At 36.0% G+C, this 21421-nt stretch overlaps 1 protein-coding gene across 8 annotated transcripts in view; it reads left to right on the forward strand.

Annotated features, from left to right (window-relative positions):
• TRAPPC8 (trafficking protein particle complex 8) overlaps positions 1-20796 on the forward strand; it is a 115286-nt gene extending 94490 nt beyond the window's left edge. For all 8 annotated transcript variants that reach the window (XM_032293102.1, XM_032293103.1, XM_032293106.1 and 5 more), the window contains 4 exons: positions 5188-5289; positions 13289-13434; positions 18216-18305; positions 19741-20796. In XM_032293102.1, the coding sequence (XP_032148993.1) occupies positions 5188-5289; positions 13289-13434; positions 18216-18305; positions 19741-19975 (573 nt within the window). In that variant the 3' untranslated portion in view covers positions 19976-20796. The remainder of the gene's footprint in view (positions 1-5187; positions 5290-13288; positions 13435-18215; positions 18306-19740) is intronic.
• Positions 20797-21421: the final 625 nt, after the last annotated feature.

The following is a 21421-nucleotide window of genomic DNA, read 5'->3' on the forward strand; positions in this document are numbered from 1 at the left end:
ACATTTTCCCTGTCCAGTCTATCATCGATGGGCATTTGGGTTGGTTCCAGGTCTTTGCTAGTGTAAACAGTGCTGCAGTGAACATTCGTGTGCATGTGCCCTTATAGTGAACGATTTATAATCTTCAGGATATATACCCAGTAATGGGATTGCTGGGTCAAATGGAATTTCTATGTCTAGGTCCTTGAGGAATCACCACACTGTCTTCCACAATGGTTGAACTAATTTACACTCCCACCAACAGTGTAAAAGTGTTCCTATTTCTTCACATCCTCTCCAGCATCTATTGTCTCCAGATTTTTTAATGATTGCCATTCTAACTGGCATGAGATGGTATCTCAATGTAGTTTTGATTTGCATTTCTCTAATGACCAGTGATGAGCATTTTTTCATGTTTGTTGGCCTCATATATGTCTTCTTTTGTAAAGTGTCTGTTCATATCATTCGCCCACTTTTGAATGGGCTTGTTTGTTTTTTTCTTGTAAATCTGTTTTAGTTCTTTGTACATTCTGGATATCAGCCCTTTGTCAGATGAGTAAACTGCAAAAATTTTTTCCCATTCTGTTGGTTACCGATTCACTCTAATGACTGTTTCTTTTGCCATCCAGAAGCTGTGGAGTTTGATTAGGTCCCATTTGTCTATTTTGGCTTTTGTTGTCAATGCTTTTGGTGTTTTGGTCATGAAGTCCTTGCCTACGCCTATGTCCTGAATGGTTTTGCCTAGATTTTCTTCTAGGGTTTTTATGGTGTTAGGTCTTATGTTTAAATCTTTAATCCATCTAGAGTTAATTTTAGTGTAAGGTGTCAGGAAGGGGTCCAGTTTCTGCTTTCTGCACATGGCTAGCCAGTTTTCCCAGCACCATTTATTAAACAGGGAATCCTTTCCCCATTGCTTGTTTTTGTCAGGTTTGTTAAAGATCAGATGGTTGTAGATATGTTGTGTTGCCTCCGAGGCCTCTGTTCTGTTCCATTGGTCTATATCTCTGTTTTGGCACCAGTATCATGCTGTTTTGATTACTGTAGCCTTGTAGGATAGTTTGAAGTCTGATAGTGTGATACCTCCCGCTTTGTTCTTTTTGCTTAGAATTGACTTGGCTGTGCAGGCTCTGTTTGGTTCCATATGAAGTTTAAGGTGGTTTTTTCTAGTTCTGTGAAGAAGGTCATTGGTGGCTTGATGGGGATAGCGTTGAATCTGTAAATTACTTTGGGCAGTATGGCCATTTTCACGATATTGATTCTTCCTAACCATGAACATGGAATGTTTCTCCATCTGTTTGTGTCCTCTCTTACTTCATTGAGCAGTGGCTTGTAGTTCTCCTTGAAGAGGTCCTTATGTTCCTTGTTAGTTGTATTCCTAGGTATTTTATTCTCTTTATAGCAATTGTGAATGGCAGTTCATTCTTGATTTCGCTCTCTTTAAGTCTGTTATTGGTGTATAGGAATGCTTGTGATTTTTGCACATTGATTTTGTATCCTGAGACTTTGCTGAAGTTGCTTATCAGTTTCAGGAGATTTGGGGCTGAGACGATGGGGTCTTCTAGATATACAATCATGTCATCTGCAAATAGAGACAATTTGACTTCCTCCTTTCCTATTTGAATACCCTTATTTCTTTTTCTTGCCTGATTGCTCTGGCTAGAACTTCCAGTACTATATCGAATAGGAGTGGTGAGAGAGGGCATCCTTGTCTAGTGCCAGATTTCAAAGGGAATGCTTACGGTTTTGGCCCATTCAGTATGATGTTGGCTGTTGGTTTGTCGTAAATAGCTTTTATTATTTTGAGTTACGTTCCGTCAATACCTAGCTTATTGAGGGTTTTTAGCATAAAGGGCTGTTGAATTTTGTCAAACGCCTTCTCTGCATCTATTGAGATAATCGTGGTTTTTGTCTTTGGTTCTGTTTATGTGGTGAGTTACATTTATAGACTTGCATATATTGAACCTTGCAGCCTTGCATCCCGGAGATGAATCCTACTTGATCATGGTGGATAAGCTTTTTGATGTGCTGTTGCAATCGGCTTGCCAGTATTTTATTGAAGATTTTTTCATCTATGTTCATCATGGATATTGGCCTGAAGTTTTCTTTTCTTGCTGAGTCTCTGCCGGGTTTTGGTATCAAGATGATGTTGGTCTCCTAAAATGATTTGGGAAGGATTCCCTCTTTTTGGATTATTTGGAATAGTTTCAGAAGGAATGAATGGTACCAGGTCCTCTTTGTATGTCTGGTAGAATTCGGCTGTGAACCCATCTGGACCTGGGCTTTTTTTGGGTGGTAGGCTCTTAATTGCTGCCTCAACTTCAGACCTTGTTATTGGTCTATTCAGGGTTTCGACTTCTTCCTGGTTTAGGCTTGGGAGGATGCAAGTGTCCAGGAATGTATCCATTTCTTCCAGGTTTACTAGTTTATGTGCATAGAGTTTTTTTTAATAATCTCTGATGATGGTTTGAATTTCTGTGGAATCTGTGGTGATATCCCCTTTATCATTTTTTATTGCATCTATTTGATTATTCTCTCTTTTCTTTTTTATTAGTCTGGCTAGTGGTCTGTCTATTTTGTTGATCTTTTCGAAAAGCCAGGTCCTGGATTTATTGATTTTTTTGAAGAGTTTGTTGTGTCTCTGTCTCCTTCAGTTCTGCTCTGATCTTAGTTATTTCTTGTCTTCTGCTAGCTTTTGAGTTTTTTTGATCTTGCTTCTCTAGCTCTGTCAATTTTGACGCTAGGATGTCAATTTTAGATCTCTCCTTGCTTCTCATGTGGGCATTTATTGCTATATATTTTCCTCTAGAGACTGCTTTAAATGTGTCCCAGAGATTCTGGTATGTTGTGTCTTCATCCTCGTTGGTTTCGAAGAACACCTTTATTTCTGCCTTCATTTCCTTGTTTATCCAGTCAACATTCTAGAGCCATTTGTTCAGTTCCCATGAAGTTGTGCGATTCTGAGTTAGTTTCTGTATTCTGAGTTCTAACTTGATTGCACTGTGGTCTGAGAGACTGTTTGTTATGATTTCCATTCTTTTGCATTTGCTGAGGAGTGATTTACTTCCAATTAGATGGTCAGTTTTAGAATAGGTGCGATGTGGTGCTGAGAAGAATGTATATTCTGTGGATTTGGGGTGGAGAGTTCTATAAATGTCTATTAGGTTTGCTTGGTCCAGGTCTGAGTTCAAGTCCTGGATATCCTTGTTAATTTTCTGTCTCATTGATCTGCCTAATATTGACAATGGGGTGTTAAATTCTCCCACTATTATTGTGTGGGAGTCTAAGTCTCTTTGTAAGTCATTAAGAACTTGCCTTATGTATCTGGGTGGTGAGACATGTTTACAGTGGGTGATTAATACATGTATTTTAAATTGACTCAAGTTTTATAAGGTTTTTTCTTTTTAAGTAAACCATGTTTTCAAGTAAACTTTTTTTAAAACCAAGCTGACTTTGCATGTTTTAAATGAAATCTGCTAAGTAAATTGATACTTTTGTTGATTATAGCAGGAGTTTTATGTTGAAAAGATCAGTTACACATTATTGGCTTGAAATCAAATGCTTCTTAGAGTTAGAATCATATAAGTATATAAAGACCTTTAGCATCTGCAGCTTCATTCGACAGGTTTATGCCATGTAGCAATTCATAATATTTCTGAGACAAGGCTTTATATAATGTATTCTCTACTCATTGTTAAGTGCATGGTATTCATTGATAGGGAGAAATGTTATCTTTTGAGAAATGACTCTGAACCTAAAGCCCACTGCTAGTATCACTCATCACATAAAGAAGAAAGTTATCTAAGATTGTGATGCTCCTCAGCTGGGAAATGAAAGTTTGAATAGATTAAATAATGGGATATTAAGTTTGGTAGTGGCCAGTACCTTGATAAGTTTATAATTTACTCAATGGAGAAAATGACTGGTAGAATTTTGTTTTAGAGTTCTAAATAATGCAAAAATGAGTCATTAGATTAAAGAAAGTTTGAAAAGTCATTAACGTTGTAGAGTTAAGATACACAGGAACCATAGGACTCTTGAATAAAATATGATTCAGGGGAAAACAAAGAGCTCGAACATTTTTGTGGAAAGAAAAAAAAAAAGTTGAAAAGGGGATGTAGTACAACTCCTAAACAATCTTAATCAAAAATAAAGGTTGGTTTTAAAAATCTAAGGTTTTGTGCAAGCAGGAGGATGTGTTATAGAACTAGCCATAGCTATGGATGACTGTCACTCAATGCTACAGGATCACCAGAAAAAACATCTGACAAGTCTCAGAACCTTATCTATCAGCTCTTATTCCTTCTTGATTAGAGATTATACCCTATCAGGTGTGTAATTTCTCCTGCCTTTCTGGGTTTTGCAAATATAGATGCAGAGCAGGTCCTGAACCATCTTATGCTTTACTGCAGCACTACTCAAAGTTTTTCTGTGGATAGCAAACTGTCACTTGTCCAGGATAAGTATAGAAATTGAAAGTAAACCATTAGAAACTTTGACAGCATTTTGACAGAGTAATTTTTTCTCTTTTCAATCTAATAGTAAAAATATTGGGCTTGTCAAAAAAAATTAAGCCTTTGTATTTGCATAATATAATAACAGTAAATCAGAGCTATTTGTAAATTATATTTTCCCCAGCATAGAAGCAATTCAAGGGAGAGAAGAGGTATAAACTGTAACAAGTATTTTAATATAGATAAAATCAGCTCACTATATTGGAAGAAAAAAGCTTTTTTAATAGCATATATATTTATATTTATGGACGTAAGATTTCCACTTACAGGATTTATGATTGTACTCACTGATTTTGCTCAGCTATGTGATTAAACCCTAGGGCATTTCAGAAGCTAGACTAAGAATAAGCCTCTTGCCTGTATATTGATAGTTCAGTAAAGAAAAAGCTTATGTTATGGTACAACTCTTTTAAAGTAGTTTCTTAATAATTCTAAAGAATGTGGGAAAAGATTTCATGATGTGTCTCCCTCAAATATCCAGGCCAACTGTGTTATATTGAGGTAAAAAAGATGTGTTTTTTGGATAGATAATTTATTGATTTAATGAATAACTAAAAGTGGCAGTAATGACATTGCCAGGATTGTTGATAATTGGTAGATATTGGCCATAATATTTCCACGTTCTATCAAATATTGGGTTGGTTACTTTTGAGGTTACTGTCAAACAGGGTAATATTTTGTGCTTTGCATTTTTTAGGCATACGTTGTGGAAGACAGTAAACAGCTTATTTTGGAAGGTCAACATCATGTTATTCTTCGCACAATAGGAAAAGAAGCATTTTCATATCCTCAGAAACAGGTGATAACATAGTTCACTTTGGAGCCTTCTGATGAACTTGTGGGTTGTTTCTTTGTTTGGCATTTGTGTGTTTTGAAGGGGTCGGATTTGTTCAGCCTTTTTTTTTTTTTTTTTTTTTTTGAGACAGGATCTTAACTCTCTCACCCAGGCGTGTATGCAGTGGCACAATTGTGGCTCACTGCAGCCTTGACCTCCCCAGGCTCAGGTGATCCTATGGCCTCAGCCTCCTGAGCAGCTGATACTGCAGATGTGTACCACCACACCTGGCTGATTTTTGGATTATAGGCATGAGCTACTACGTACTGCCACGTTCAGATTTTTATATTGGTATTTGGAATGTGTGTTGGTGATAGAAGAATGACTAAAGTTAAAAGTGAACATAAGTTGATTTTAAAATTCATTAGCACCTTTATCAGAATATTAAGATCCAGTTATGATTTTTGGGGTTTCCTAAGATACTTTCCATATTGATTCTGGAATTCATAGGTATGAAAAGAATTGATTTGCTTAAGAGTAGAGAAACCATATCTCTTTATTTTCTTACTTGTTATAACAGGATATTATTGCAGAGTTCTGGGGGTATATTGTAATATGTAAAAGGTGGCCTCTGCAGTTGTGTAGCAGCTGCTGGTATCATTGAATATGCTTTCTTATTTTTCCTAAAATACGATTTAATCTTACTGGAAAATTTTTTATGGCAAATATGAATAAAATATAAGCACGTTTAGTCCAGTAATTCAAACACTGGCCCTGTATTGTGTTTATAAATAATGGATCTTAATTTTCAAGGCCCCACCTCTATTATTATTATTTTTTTATTTCACCATGGACCTTAAAGTACATCCCCATTAGTTTTGACAACTTTTTATTTTGAAATAATTTTCAAACTTATGAAAAACTTTCAAGAATAGTGTTAAAAACACCCTTATAATTTTCATTCAGGTTACTAGTGGTTGGCATTTTACATTATTTGCTTTGTTGTTCTTTGTTTACATATGTATTAATTTTTTTCCCTTAATCATTCTTAATTACTCCCAAGTAAATTGCAGACATCCTGTCACTCTGTTCCTAAATATAATACTTCATTGAATATTCCTAAGAAGAAAGACAATCTCTTACATTAAAAAAAAAAAATCCACAGTATTATCACATTCAGGACGTTTAACATTGATGCAGTACTATCATATGCAATCCATATTCAAATGCTGTCAGAGGTTTTAATTACATCCTTGTAAGTAAGCATTTGCTCTTTTCTGTCCAGGATTATGACATGATTATACCATTGACATTTTTGAAGAGCTTGGGCCAGTTATTTTCTAGAATAATAACTCTTTGGGTTTTTCTCCTGTATCCTCATGATTAGATTAAGTTTATGCTAAGTGATGTGTTGCATAAGAATGCACATAATGTTAATTTGTCTCATTATTATCAGTGTTGGATCATTTAATTAAGGCAGTGCCATGTTGATTCACAGTCAAGTTACTATTTTTCCTTTCATAATAATAAGTAATTTGTGGGGAGATGATTTGAGGTGGTATAAATGTCTGGTTTCTTTTTTTTTTTTTTTTTGAGACAGAGTCTTGCTCTATACCTTAGGCTGGAGGGCAATGGTGTGATCTCAGCTCACTGCAGCCTCCGCCTCCTGGGTTCAAGTGATTCTACTGCCTCAGGCTCCCCGGTAGCTGGTATTACAGGCGCACACCACCACACCTGGCTAATTTTTGTGTTTTTAGTAGAGACAGGGTTTTACCATGTTGGCCAGGCTGGTCTTGAACTCCTGACTTTGGGCCCGTCTTGGCCTCCCAAGGTGCTGGGAGTACAGGCGTGAGCCACTGCACCTGGCCTAAATGTCTGGTTTCTTATCAAACTTAAGTTCCCTAGTTTTAGTATCCATTGGTGATTATGTGACTAGAATCAGTTTTTTAATTTGGTGCTTACGTAATGGTAATTTTTTATTATATTTAATGAAGATATAAAATTTAACCCCACGTTTGTTGCTTACTTTAAGAAATGTTTTCCTCCCTTCAGTTAATAGAAAAATTCTGAGTTTTAGTCCTAAATATCATAAACTTTTGATCACTTGTAACATTTCAAACAATGGTATGACAGCATTTAGAAAATGAAACAGAGTGGGTTTTTCTATAAAATCTACTCTTGTAGATTCCCATTTTACATGCTATATATAGTATATCCCTTTTAGTTCTCTGTATGTCACTTTTGAAATATTTTATATTTTCTTATATGATTAGCTAAGCTTGGGAGATAAGGCAGCTTCATCATTTTGTGAGTAATAGATTTGGAGCCCAAAGATGTTCAGATTGACCTGGTGCACCTGTTGGGTTACTACTCACATATAAAACAAGGATAATAGTACTTTGTACATTGCGTCTCTTGTGGAATTCATAAAATAGAACCAAATCCTTATTGGGAAATTGTCCTTCACAAATTCAGTATTGATTGTGAAAATACTTACTGCTACTGTTAAGCTGGGAGAGAAGGACAAACTCTTCAAAATATTATTATAGTAAATTAGCTTCTGGTTGTAGGTATTCTTTTAAGGCCATTGTTCACATGCTTTCCTCCTAACAGGTGGTATATAGGAATGTATTCATTATAATTTAGAAGTCTCAAATAATAGCTTGCATTTTTTTGGTTACTTGAATATATTAATAATACATTTTTGAACTTTTTACTAAAGTATAGCATAAATACATTAAAGTAAATCGCATATTGGATTTTCATAACAATAAGGAACACTCCAATACAGGACCCAGATCAAGAAATAGAATGTAACCAGCACCCCAGAAGTTCTGCTTTTTGTTCCTTTCCGATCAGGAATCTTTCTCTTCTAGACCAAACTTCTAGACACTTCTGACTTACAAGTCAAAAGCAAAACTACTTGATTTGGATTTATATAAATAGAATCATACAATATTTGCCTCAGCTTTTATTCAACTGGTTTGTGAAATTTATCCATATTGTTTGGTATACTTATAGTTTTTTGATTCTCAAGAATAACATCAGCTTAAAACTTACTGACCTCCAACAAAAGGAGCCAGGTTTCTTGGAAAAATGGTTGATTCTAGGGCTGGGGCAGAGAATATTCAAGATGAGCCAGAAAATTTTATGGTGCCAGAAACTAGGGAAGTGTACCCAAACTGATTGAGAGCATATTGAATTTGTGTTTCTTATAGGTTACAAAGTAACTTGTATTCTCCTTTGGTCTTTATACTCTGTAAGCAGGGCAGGTAGAGTTATCTCTATTTTGCAAATGAGATTCTGAAATGAGAACAGCTATAATATTTCATAATAACTTTCAGTTTTAAAATTTTCCAAGAGAAAATAGATATCTATTGATTGAGGATTTGTAATCTTATCAGTTTTCACATTGCTCCATCCATCACCCAGGTAGACTTAATTATTTAGGTTGAATTTGTTTGCTTTATTTACTGTTTTACTACGTCTTAGGATAGTGCTAGCGCATAGTAAGTACTTGATAATATTGAATGAATAAAGAATGCTGAGTTAGAAATTTATTCTTCTTCTTTAAGAAACCAAAAATATTTTAACTGGTTATGACTGCCTCAGTAGTACTAATGGTTTGCACACAAATAGATAGTACACAGTAAGCTTTAAGATTGCAACTTTCAACACTGCAGTTCTGTAATCAGCATATCTTTTAATTTTTGTTCTGCCTTATAGGGTAAATATAGGGAATGCTCTGCATAAAACTATTTTACCAATGTAGCAACATAATCTATTTCCTTTAGCAAATATTCAGTTTCTGGAACTTACATGTGTGCTTTTGTTATGCATTTACTACATATTAAGTTCATGTAAACATTCATTCAGCTCACTTTATGAATGGTAAAATTTTAACTGAAAAAGCAAAGGGAGAGAAGAGGTGATATTGTTTAAAAAACCATAGGTTTCTTTGAGTGGTTGTTACAATTACAGAAAGAAATTATTATTTTTTTTTATGTTAGTGGTTGCTAAATTGCAGATTAATATACAACCCATAAGTTTAGTGTTTTAGAATTTTTTTCCTTAAGAATTTATAAAAAGAAAGTCTTTTTTTATCTTACAGTTTTATACATGAATTTTTTTGCATTGAACATATATTGCACCTTTAGGTCTTTTTCTAAACCTATTCATTTGCATTTTTTTTAAAGACTATGTAATGGATCAGTGCAGAAATATGCAAGATTTGAAAGAGCATTCTAGTCATACACAAATTGAATTCAACCTGAGAGAAAATAAGAAGATACATTGAGTATACCTTCTCTGAAATGCTTGGGACCCAAAGTGTTTTTGATTTTGGAATATTTGCATCACATACCTGCTAGTTGAGCATCCCTAATCTGAAAATCTGAAATCCATAATACTCTAAAGAGCATTTCCTGTGAGTGTCATGTCAACATTCAAAAATTTTTGGATTTTGCAGCATTTCCAATTTCAGAGCATTTTAGATTTTGGATCTTTGGATTTGGGCTGCTTATCTTGTATAAGTAAAGAAAGAAACTGCCTATCAGTAGGGGAGTCAGTCAGTTATAAAATTATAGAATGAAAAAAGATTTTGCCAGTATTCATCCAGCCATTGTCCTGGGGTATGTTCTGCTTACCCACATTAATATTTTGTGTCTCTGTAGTCTCTTCATTGTGCAGGTCATCAGCCTGATGCCAGTCAATGTTTATGTTAACTGATTAATATCCTTTGTCTGATTTCATGCTTGGCAGTCAGTCTTCTGAAACTTTGTTTCCTGAGTGGTCTACCCATAGAAAGTCTGTGCAATTTGGTCAGTTGGTGGCAAGTTACATTTATCACTATACATGATTATATTTACATTTTGTCTTTATGCATTCATCCACATTATGTTGTAGTGATTAATGTGTCACCATAACTTAACTGAGAAAGTAGTGGGATTAAATACCTGAGTCTGTAAGGCTGAATGACATACCTTGGCCAAAGGTAAAAATCACCAATATAAACGTTGCGTTTTGAGTCCCGTGAAAAGCAGGCAACTAGCCCATCCATACACCAAGATGCTTGTGTACCAAGAATATACTAGTCTTGTGTTTGAATCTTTAATTGGCCAGTCTAAATTTCTTTAAAGTCTAAAACAAGCTTAGTGTGGTGGTACATGCCTGTAGTCTCAGCTGCATGGGGGACTGAGGTGGCAGGATTGCTTGGGCCAGGAGTTCAAGACCAGCTTGGGCAGCATAGCAAGACCCTATCTCTTAAAGAAAAAAAGTCTGAAATAGTTTATTTTTTAAAAATAAATTTTAAAAATCACATTCAGCTAGAGAAAATTATCTGATACTGGGGGATAAAGTAATCCACATAAGTAAATAACAATAGTATATACCATTCATTAGGTATTTGGTATTTGTCAAGTGTTGGTTCACATCAGTACTTAGTTACAACCCTATGAGTTGTAGGTAGAAGTCCTCATGATTTGAATCCTCTGTTTAGGCAACAGCAGGTATATAAAATTGTAATTTTAAGTCATATCATTAGCAGAAGGAAAATTTAATTGCCAAAGCAGTATAGCACAATAGATCAAAATAGAATTGTATTTGCATATAATATCTGTCACTTAAAGATCTTCTTCAATTTTTTTAACATTTCTAAATTAATTTTCCTCTTTTTTAAAATGCAAATACTTCCACCTACATTGCACATTGGAAGGCCATTACATTGTATCAGATAGTTTCTTTCTCCTGTCTCCCCTTAATCACATTTCTATTCTCTTTTATATACCCTGGTTTATCTGAGTTTTAAAAAAATTTTATTATAAAAGTAGTAATTTTTATTGCAAAAAATAAAATATCCATAAACTGTCAATTGGAAAGATAAAATATTTAAAATAAAAGATCAAATATAAGCAAATTCTGCTTTTCTTTCCTCAGGGCCACTTTTTGAAGTTATCCATTGTAAAGTTCCTTTTTCTGAGATGGAATTTTGTTCTTGTTGCCCAGGCTGGAGTGCAATGGCGTGATCTCAGCTCACTGCAACCTCTGCCTCCCAGGTTCAAGTGATCTCCTGCCTCAGCCTCCTGAGTAGCTAGGATTACAGGCATGCACCACCACGCCCGGCTAATTTTGTGTTTTTTTGTAGAGATGGGGTTTCTCCATGTTGATCAGGCTGGTCTCGAACTCCCAACCTCAGGTGATCTGCCTGCCTCGGCCTCCCAAAGTGCTGGGATTACAGACATGAGCCACCATGACTGGCCTGTCAAGTTCCTTTTCTATTCCAGAAATGTTCCATGCTTATGCAAATATAAGCATTGAAATATATGTATCTTTAACATGCTATTTTAAACATTATTTGGCTACTATATGATACTTTTGGTCAGTTTTCATACATTTGTATGTCATACCAGTTTCAAATATTTTGCTTTTTACATGTTTTGTGGGTTAGATTTCTAGAAGTGATTACAATAATTATACATGGCTATATGATTCTTTGCTTATCTATTACTGCTGACTAGGTTATAAACTTTTCTGTTTGAGTTTTTAAAAATTTGTTTTACCAGTAGCCCCAGGGTGTTACTTGAATGTAATATGCTTAATTTGTTACTTGTTTATGGGATGACTCTGGAACTAGTGCCAGCTTTTATTTTATTTCCAGCAAATTTAGTTCTTGCTTTTGCAACTATGTAGGTAAGGAGTCAGCAAACTTAATCTGAAAAAGGCCAGGAAGTGTGTTAGGCTTTGCTTGCCAGATTGACTATGTCATAATTGCACACTTCTGTCATTGAAGTAAAAAAGCAGCCCTAGACATTATGTAAACAAATGGATGTGGCTGCGTTTCAATAAAACTTTAGGACACAGGCTGGATATGGCCCATGGGCTATAGTTTGCCAGTTGCTGGTATAGATCAAAATCAAACTCAGCTATCAGAAAATTACAAATCAAATATTCTCCTGGGTGATGAGGGAAGATATAGAAAATAAATAACCAAGAAAGAAAATAATAGTAGAAATGGAATGTTTCTCTACTTTCATCTTTCTCTCTACCCCTCCCCCACTCACTGCCTCCCTCCCTCCCTTTCTTTCTTTCTTTCTTTATTTTGAGACAAAACCTCACTCTGTTGCCCAGGTTGGAGTGCAGTGGTACGATCTTGGCTCACTGCAACCTCTGCCTCCTGAGTTCAAGTGATTCTCCTGCCTCAGCCTCCTGAGTAGCTAGGATTACAGGTGTGTGCCACCATGCCTAGCTAATTTTTATATTTTTAGTAGATGGTGTTTCACCATGTTGTCCAGGCAGGTCTCCAACTCCTGGCCTCAAGTGATTTACCGGCCTCAAGTGATTCACCCACCTCAGCCTTCCAAAGTGTGGGGATTACCTGTGTGACCCCACATGCCCGACCTCTATTTTCATTTAGATGATAATGATTATTTACTGAAATAGTCATAATGTGCCTGACAAATGGCTGTGTTAAGACTTTTTACATGCATTTTAACCTTCAGCTAATATAGTTGAAGCACTATAATCTATAAAATGTATCAGGATATTTTCAGAATGAAATATTAAGACAGTTTTAGATTTTTGGCTATTAAAACAGGTGCTATGCAATCGAATGTCGGCACTCCTAAGTCCTCTGCAGTATTCTCATAAGAATCACAACAATCTTTGAAGTTATTATTGTCAGCAACTTCTTTTTACATATGAAGAAATTAATTATTAAAGTATTAAGCAGCTTATCCAAGATCACAGAGCTAATATGTCAGGTTACTGGGATTCAAGTCTAACTCCAACACGTAATAAGTGAGGAATGAATAAATGATTCCAGATACTGATGTTTTTATCCTGGATTATATTGCAAATGATAGCAGCTATTAGCTTAACAGCAGAAAAAATACTGTGTATGCATTACATTATCTCTACTAATTTTAACTTTTGTATGTATAAACTATGCCTTTTTTTTTTTTTTTTTTTTTTTTTTTAAACAAGGAAGTGTTTTTATTGTCATATGTTTTTTCCTTTCTTTTTTCAGGAGCCACCAGAAATGGAACTGTTGAAATTTTTCAGGCCAGAAAACACTACAATTTCCTCAAGACCATCAGTAGAGCAGCTTTCTAGTCTCATTAAAACGAGTCTTCACTACCCAGAATCATTTAATCATCCATTTCATCAAAAAAGGTTTGTGTTTTTGTTAAAAATTTTCTGCAACACACTGACACATGCATTTATTTATTTATTTTGGCAGTGACATTAACCCAAATATGAAGAGGAAATTTAGAATATTCCTGAGTTTACAGAATACTTGAACTAAACAGTTCAAATTTAGACAATATCAGTTGCTTAAGATTTATTAAATACTAAATTTCATGGCAAATGTGATATATTTGTAATTTTGGTAAATAGCTTGAATATATAAACCTCTAAAATTCTAAAAATAAGAAATCCTAAATCAGGCAACACTTCAAAAGGTTGCGAGTTCTGCAAACATTAGAAAAGATGGAGAGAAGTCTATTAGAAACAATCTATAAGTAGTAATTGAAGGTATGAATTTTGGTGAAATCACCCTGGCTGGGGATGGGGATATAGGATGGAATAGAGAAAAAGAGGATGGTTACCTGTGGAACAGTAACATCTCAGAAAGAAGCTAAGGAAAAAGAAGCCTATGAAGAAGACTGAAGAAAAAGGAGCAATTAAAAAATTAGGAAGAGACCAATTTAAAAAGAAACTATCTCTCCTTTTTTTGCTTAAAGTGCAAGGATTGTTCAGTGTAATAAAAAGAAACTATCTGAAAGTTTGAGTGAGAGCAGTTCAAGAGAAGTGGTTAGTAGTTTTAAGATGCTACAGAAAGGGCAAATAGTAAATGGGCAGAAAGGTCATTGGATCTGACAATAAGGAGATCTTCATGATTTTTGAAATGCCACTGTATGGGGGACAGGAGCCTCACATAGGCTGAGAAGTGAATAGGAGGTAAGGAAGTAAATATACTAGATTGACCATCCTTTCAAGAAACTGGGCTATCAAAAGGGATTTGGGAGTATCTGTTCTTACTAGGCAAGATGTGGATGTTTGTAGTCTTGAAGAAAATGATGAGATACAGGGAAAGTAACAGAAGCCTTAGTAGATGGAAAGATAAGATACGTGTAGTGAAGAATGACAGGATTTGCTTTGGGCTAAAGAAGGGACCTTCTTACACATTATGGAGTGCCTCCATTTTAGGGGGTAGTTATAAGAGCAAGGTTAATTACTTAAGAGTAAAAGGTAGAGAATTTGAAAAAAAGTGAAATTGTAAGTTAACTACTGAGAAGATGCTAGCCGAGGATGCACAGGAGGAGTACTGAGCAAAATTAAGACCTTGACAGTGACTTTAAGATAAAAAGTGTTTAAAAAGTAACTTAGAGCTTGGCATGGTGGTGGTACACACCTGTTGTTCCAGCTACTTGGGAGGCTGAGGCAGGTGGATTGCTTGATCCCATTAGTTTGAGGCTACAGTCAGCTATGTTTGTACCGCTGCACTACAGCCTGGGCAAAACAGCAAGACCCTGTCTCTCTCTCTCTCTTTATTTTTTAAGTGATTTTTTTTTCAAAGTTAACACCTAAATAATCATCTCTGTATAAGTAGAATTATACAGAGTATATTCGTATATCTGTCTTCTTCCATTTAATACTGTGTAAGAGTCAACCATTGTATGAACCTGAAGAATTGATTTTCATTGCATATGAATATGTTTGGATATACCAGAATTAGTTTATCTACTTAAGTATTAATGTACTTTTAAAGTGTTTTCCTTTTTTTTTCTTCTATTTCTTTTAAAAATTTTTTTGAGACAGAGTCATACTCTGTCACCCAGACCGGAGTACAGTGGCATGATCTCAGCTTACTGCAAACTCTCCTCCCCGAGTCCAAGTGATTCTCATGCCTCAGCCTCTGAGTAGCTGAGATTACAGGTATATACCACCAGTTCAGCCAACTTCTGTATTTTTAGTAGAGATGGGGTTTTACCATGTTGGCCAAGCTGGTCTCGAATTCCTGGGCTCAAGTGATCTGCCCTCCTTGGCCTTCCAAAGTAAGGCATGAGCCACTGTGTTCAACCATAGAATGTTTTCTGATTTGAACTATTTTGAATTCTACTGCTGTGAATATTCTTCTACACCTTTCCTTGTACATATCCCCCCCCCCTTTTTTTTTTTTTTTGCATACTTACCTAGGAACTTTTCCAAAGTGGTTTTACTAATTTGCATATCCCAATAGCAAAATGTGTGAATTCCTTCTGCTTGATAACTTTACCAGCACTTACTGTTGTTGGATCTTTTAAAAAATTTTATCCTAAGTTATTTTTTAAATACTTGTGGTCTTTTTTGTCATGGCCATAATGTTGCCCAGTACTTATTCTGTGTTCCTTTTTCTGACAGAGATGAGTGCAGGGTCACCTGGGAAAATATAATAAATACTGAAGGATGCTTCAAACCTACCCCCAGAGGTTCTAGTTTGATTGGCCCAGGGGTTGACATCTGGATTTTTTGAAGTTCTCCAGGTGCTCCTAATATGCAACCATAAGTGAAAATAAAAGTTTTGTATTTTATCCTTATTGAACTTTTTTTTTTTTTTTTTTCTTTGAGACGGAGTTTCACTCATGTCACCCAGGCTGGAGTGCAATGGCGCGATCTCGGCTCACCGCAACCTCCGCCTCCTGGGTTCAGGCAATTCTCCTGCCTCAGCCTCCTGAGTAGCTGGGATTACAGGCACGCACCACCATGCCCAGCTAATTTTTTGTATTTTTAGTAGAGACGGGGTTTCACCATGTTGACCAGGATGGTCTCGATCTCTTGACCTCGTGATCCACCCGCCTCGGCCTCCCAAAGTGCTGGGATTACAGGCTTGAGCCACCGCGCCCGGCCTCCTTATTGAACTTTATATACTTCATGAGCAATTTTGATTCCATGATTTATTTTAACTCAGTCTTCTACTTCAGCTCTGTCGATTAAACCTGTTCTGCTTCATGTAATTTCTGAACACCCTTGGTGCTTCTTTTTAACCTTAGTGGTTAAAACCTTGGCTGCATTTAGAGGCTAGGATGTTTAGTTCTCTACATCATGCTACTGGGGTTAAAAAGCCCTAAAGAATCTATGTGAAACAGGACAGGTTTGATTAAACTAAAGTAGAAGAGGGGTTAAATGAAGCATTCCAAAATCAAAACTGTACATGGAAGTACGTGAAAACAGGACAAGTTCAAGGTTAAAATGTGGCAGTTTTTTCCTTGGCTGCACATTAGAATCACTTGGGAATTTCTTAAATTTCCAATGCTCAGGCTAATTAAATCGGATTCTCGGGAAGCAGGATACAGGCATCTCTAGTTTTAAAATGTCTTCAGATCATACCCATGTGCATCTATATTAGTTATTGTTGTCACAATATTGCTTCATAATAAACCATTTCAGAAATCAGTAGCTTATAACAAGGCACTTATTTCCATACTCATGGATCTGCAGGTTGATAATTTGGCTGAAGCTCTGCTTTGGTCTGTGGGTTGGTTGGATTTGGCGCCTGAAGAAACTTGAGTTCATGTCTGTGCCACATATATTTTGGGCCCTGTCCAAAGGAGCAGCTGCTACCTGGAGTGTGTTCTGGTGGTGTGTCTCTGGAGTATAACAAGGGAGCCAAATTGCAAAAGCACGTTTAAGGCTTTTGCTTGCATCAAAGATATTAATATTCATTGGCCAAATAGCCTCACTTCCGTAATCAACAAGGATGATTCACAGTCCCACAGTGGGAAGTATTGGGAGTGAATAACTGTTAAGCAATACTCATAGTTATCACGGGAACCAAGGTTGAGAACCATTGAAATGAAGGATGAAATGATTAGGTGTCTGTGTGAAACTCAAAAACAGATGAGAGAGTATAATTGGGAGATCCAAAGAGATAGGAGATGGTGGTCAGAGTAGGGTGACCAAGTATTATGTTAGGGATAGCTGTCTAATGTGATGTGAAAAAAATCATGGTGTGGACATGGAAGTTTTATGGCTGAATTTTGAATAGTACTGAAGATCATGGAGATGATAGGTCCAGGATTTGGGAAGGTGTTGAATGAGTCATCTACTTAGACAATGAAGTTGTTAAAAATGATGACAAGACTTGGAGTTGAAAGGAAGAAAACAAACTTACCCTGACACTTTAAACATTATGCTAATAGATGGTATGGAAGAAGGGAGCCAGAGAATAGTGTCTTACTAAGTGTTTTCTTGACTGATAGAGCAGACGAATTCGCAAATGGGAGGCGAAGCAGATGGTCAAACTACACATGCTTCATTGTTACCTCAAATATTCCAAAATATCCATTCCTTTCTCCTTCCCAAAGAATTCCAGCTCAACTGAATTCCTGTCACTGTGTTAGTTTGTTAGAATGGGGACAGAAAAAAAGAATACAAACCATAAGGCAGTTTATGATGAAAGAATGGAGGCATATTTTCAGGAGAGGTAGTAGGAAGAAGTCATTAAGAACTGCATCAACCACTCCAAGATATGGACGATATTGGAAGAAATACAGTATCCATTGTTGAGAGTACTATACAGTTAAAGATGTAGAAACATAAAAAGAAGAGAAGGAGGATATAGGGAAACATTCTTAATTTAATGGGGGTTTCAGAAAACAAGTAGAAATGTGAGAGGAAATGGGACAGTAGGAGGTTTGGTCATGGTAGTGGGACACAGCAGTAGAGGTATGAGAATAGAAAAAGAATAGGTGACAGGAGATAACATTGTATTGTCATTGTATTAATATATTTGTATTTTTATTTACAAAATAATTTGTCTTGAGTGATTTTGGAACTTGATCTTTTTTCTTCTTGAATCTGATTTTTTTTTTAAGGAGCTTATGCTCTGTTACATATTCCTAAGTGTTATTTTCAGGAAAATTGTTTTTAAGAAGAAAAAGATACATAACTTTTTTATTTTTCTTCCATAGCCTTTGTTTAGTACCAGTCACCCTTTTACTTTCCAATTGTTCTAAGGCTGATGTAGATGTCATAGTTGATCTTCGGCATAAAACAACAAGGTAAATAATTTGTTTAGTGCAAGGTTATTTTGTACTTTAAGGTTTAAAGTGATTTGGGAGCAGTTTAATATTTTGAAATTATGCAAATAATTAATATGGATAAGAAAGTTACTCAAGCATGTCCTGGTCTTTTGTTTGGTAATATAGAAGGCTTACAGATGTGTTACAGTGGTTTTAAATATTACAGATTTTTTTTCTTGATTGTAAAATAGTACTTAACAACAACAACAACAAATCCAAATCCGTAATCCCACAACTGATGCCACTAGAGCCAAATGCTTTTTGGAATTAAGAAATTTTTTAATTTTTGGGAAAAATACTATGAAGCATATACTTAATATTTTTGTATAACCTCCAAACACAATCTGGAACCATTTTCTGAAATCCAGACACAAGCCTATATATATGATTTTATATATCATAAATTTATTAATATTTTATTGGGGGTACTAGGTTGTTTTCTATTTTTCAATATTATAAACATTTTCAGTATTAGAAGCATTCATGTACACACATTTATTTTTATATATGGCTAAGGGGTTAAAAGCTTAGGTTTGAAATTAAGTTCCAACATATACTAACTCTTGTGGGCATTAAATGAAATAATACACCGTTAGCATTGTGCCTAAAAAAATAGTAACTATTACTATATGTTAGCTGTTATAGTAATGATGTTGCTATTATTAATAAACAGTTGGCTTCATAAAATTTTTTTTTTTTTTTTTTTTTTTTTTGAGACGGAGTCTTACTCCGTCACTCAGGCTAGAGTGCAGTGGCACGATCTCGGCTCACTGCAACCTCCACCTCCCAGGTTCAGGCAGTTCTCCTGCCTCAGCCTCCTAAGTAGCTGGGATTACAGGTGTGTACCACCATGCCCAGCTAATTTTTTGTATTTTTAGTACAGACAGAGTTTCACCATATTGGTCAAGGCGGGTCTTAAACTCCCAACCTCAGGTAATCTGCCCACCTCAGCCTCTCAAAGTGCTGGGATTACAGGTGTAAGCCACCGTGCCCAGCCCATAAAGTAATTTGTAGAAATAGAATTGTTAGATGAAAGGGATATGTTTGGATTTTGTTGTGTTTTTTTGAGACGGAGTCTCGATCTGGAGTGCAGTGGTGCAGTCTCAGCTCACTGCAACCTCTGCCTCCCTGGTTCAAGGGATTCTCCTGCCTCAGCCTTCCAAGTAGCTGGGATTATAGGTATGCAGCACCATACCTGGCTAATTTTGTATTTTTAGGAGAGACAGGGTTCCACTGTGTTAGTAGGCTGGTCTCAAACTACTGATCTCAGGTGATCTATCTGCCTCGGCCTCCCAAAGTTTTGGGATTCCAGGTGTGAGCCACTGTGCACCACTGAAAGCAATATGTTATGTGACTTTGGAAAAAAAATCATAAAGAAAAAATCCTGCAACTTATCATTTTCCTCCTCCCTTAGTTCAGAAGCACTGGAAATCCATGGATCATTCACATGGCTTGGACAAACACAGTATAAACTTCAGCTTAAAAGCCAGGAGATTCACAGTCTGCAGCTGAAAGCGTGCTTTGTTCATACAGGTGTTTATAACCTTGGAACTCCTAGGGTATTTGCCAAGTTATCGGACCAAGTTACAGTGTTTGAAACAAGTCAGCAGAATTCCATGCCTGCCCTGATCATCATCAATAGTGTGTGACAACTTGCAGATTTGTACTGAAATTCACAAGAATCCGTTTAATTTTGCTGGATGGGTTTTACAGCAGTATTTGATATACCTAACTTGTTATGGAGGCTGATTGATATCTGATCCCTAAAAAATCTTTTGACTTGTCATTTTGTTGATGATGCAAAGCACGTTGGACAGAGAATACTTATATTATTTTTCTGTATTTCTTTAAACCGTGAGAATAATTTACATGCTCATAATACAGGATTTCAATATATCCATGCACCTTTTAAGCCCCATCTTAAGAAAACAAAGTCTAAGTCTGCTGTTACAACTTGTCATTGATGGTATATGACTATTAGGAGTTGATTCTGAGAAAGGAAAGGCCTTGTTGGCAATACTCCTGTTAAGCCATTAGTCTCTGAATTCCAGCTTTACTGTGAAGTTCTATAGAGTGTTAAATACAAATCTTCTTGTCTTGCTTCACACAGTTCCTTAAAATCAGTTTTGAACTTTGGTCATAGAGTCTTCATATTTCAGTATTTGGTGGTCCCTATGGCTTATACATAACTTTGTAAAAAGAAAAAAATTTTTTTCTGATGCTTTGAATATAGTTTTGAAAGGAATTTTGACTTTTTTCCCCTCATTCATCTCAGTATAGAGTGCACTATTTCACAATACATAGGATTTTTGTCATTAAAATTATCATATTCTTTATTATATAACGTTAACAATTGAGTTGATCTGTTTAAAATATAAATCTCAAGTTAATTAAAAATAAGCTTTTCAGAAATGTATTATATTTATAACAAATGTACTGTAAATAGAATAAAGACATGCTATTCACTGTATAGAGTATTAGTGTCTATTGATTATTAGAAAGTCTGGTTTCAAAGCAACCTTTTGTTCAGAGAATGGGCATTTGGACATACGAAGCTTCAGTTCAGCCCTGCTGCAGGTAGAGAAATGGGAGCAAGGGTGTTTCAAATGAACACCCTTGTAAATGGAGAAGGAGGGAGGACAGGGCATAGGGATGGGTGGCAGGGAGTATAAGAGCGAGGCTCAACCAAGTCTGGAGCAGATGGGTTCCTTGTGCCATTGGCAGCTACCATGGTTTGTTCCAGTCTCAATCTCAGCAATAATCAGCAGACTGCACCAGAGTGGGGAGAGATCAAAAGACTGTTTTTCAGACTGAAGATTCCAAACCTGTACTTGGAACAACTCTTCTTCTTGAGAGGGGGGTGGTTAGTCTGTGTGCTTCTTTGCAACTGATGCTTATGCTTCTGGATCTTCTCAGCTTCTTTCACTCTCTGTCTTAGCGGGTGTGGGAGAAGGTGGAGAGGAAGATCACAGTCTAGGGACACTCATTTCCTTCTTGAGAGTTTAGGGCCATGGGCTTCTAAAAAAGTCTAAGGAGTAGAGGAAATACAAGAACGAGAAGGAGACATGATCTCAGTGGTATCTTGGAGCATGTTT

This window comes from Sapajus apella, unplaced genomic scaffold (assembly GCF_009761245.1).
Source record: "Sapajus apella isolate SASKATOON/1434 unplaced genomic scaffold, GSC_monkey_1.0 scaffold29, whole genome shotgun sequence".
In the NCBI taxonomy this organism is placed as follows: domain Eukaryota; kingdom Metazoa; phylum Chordata; class Mammalia; order Primates; family Cebidae; genus Sapajus; species Sapajus apella.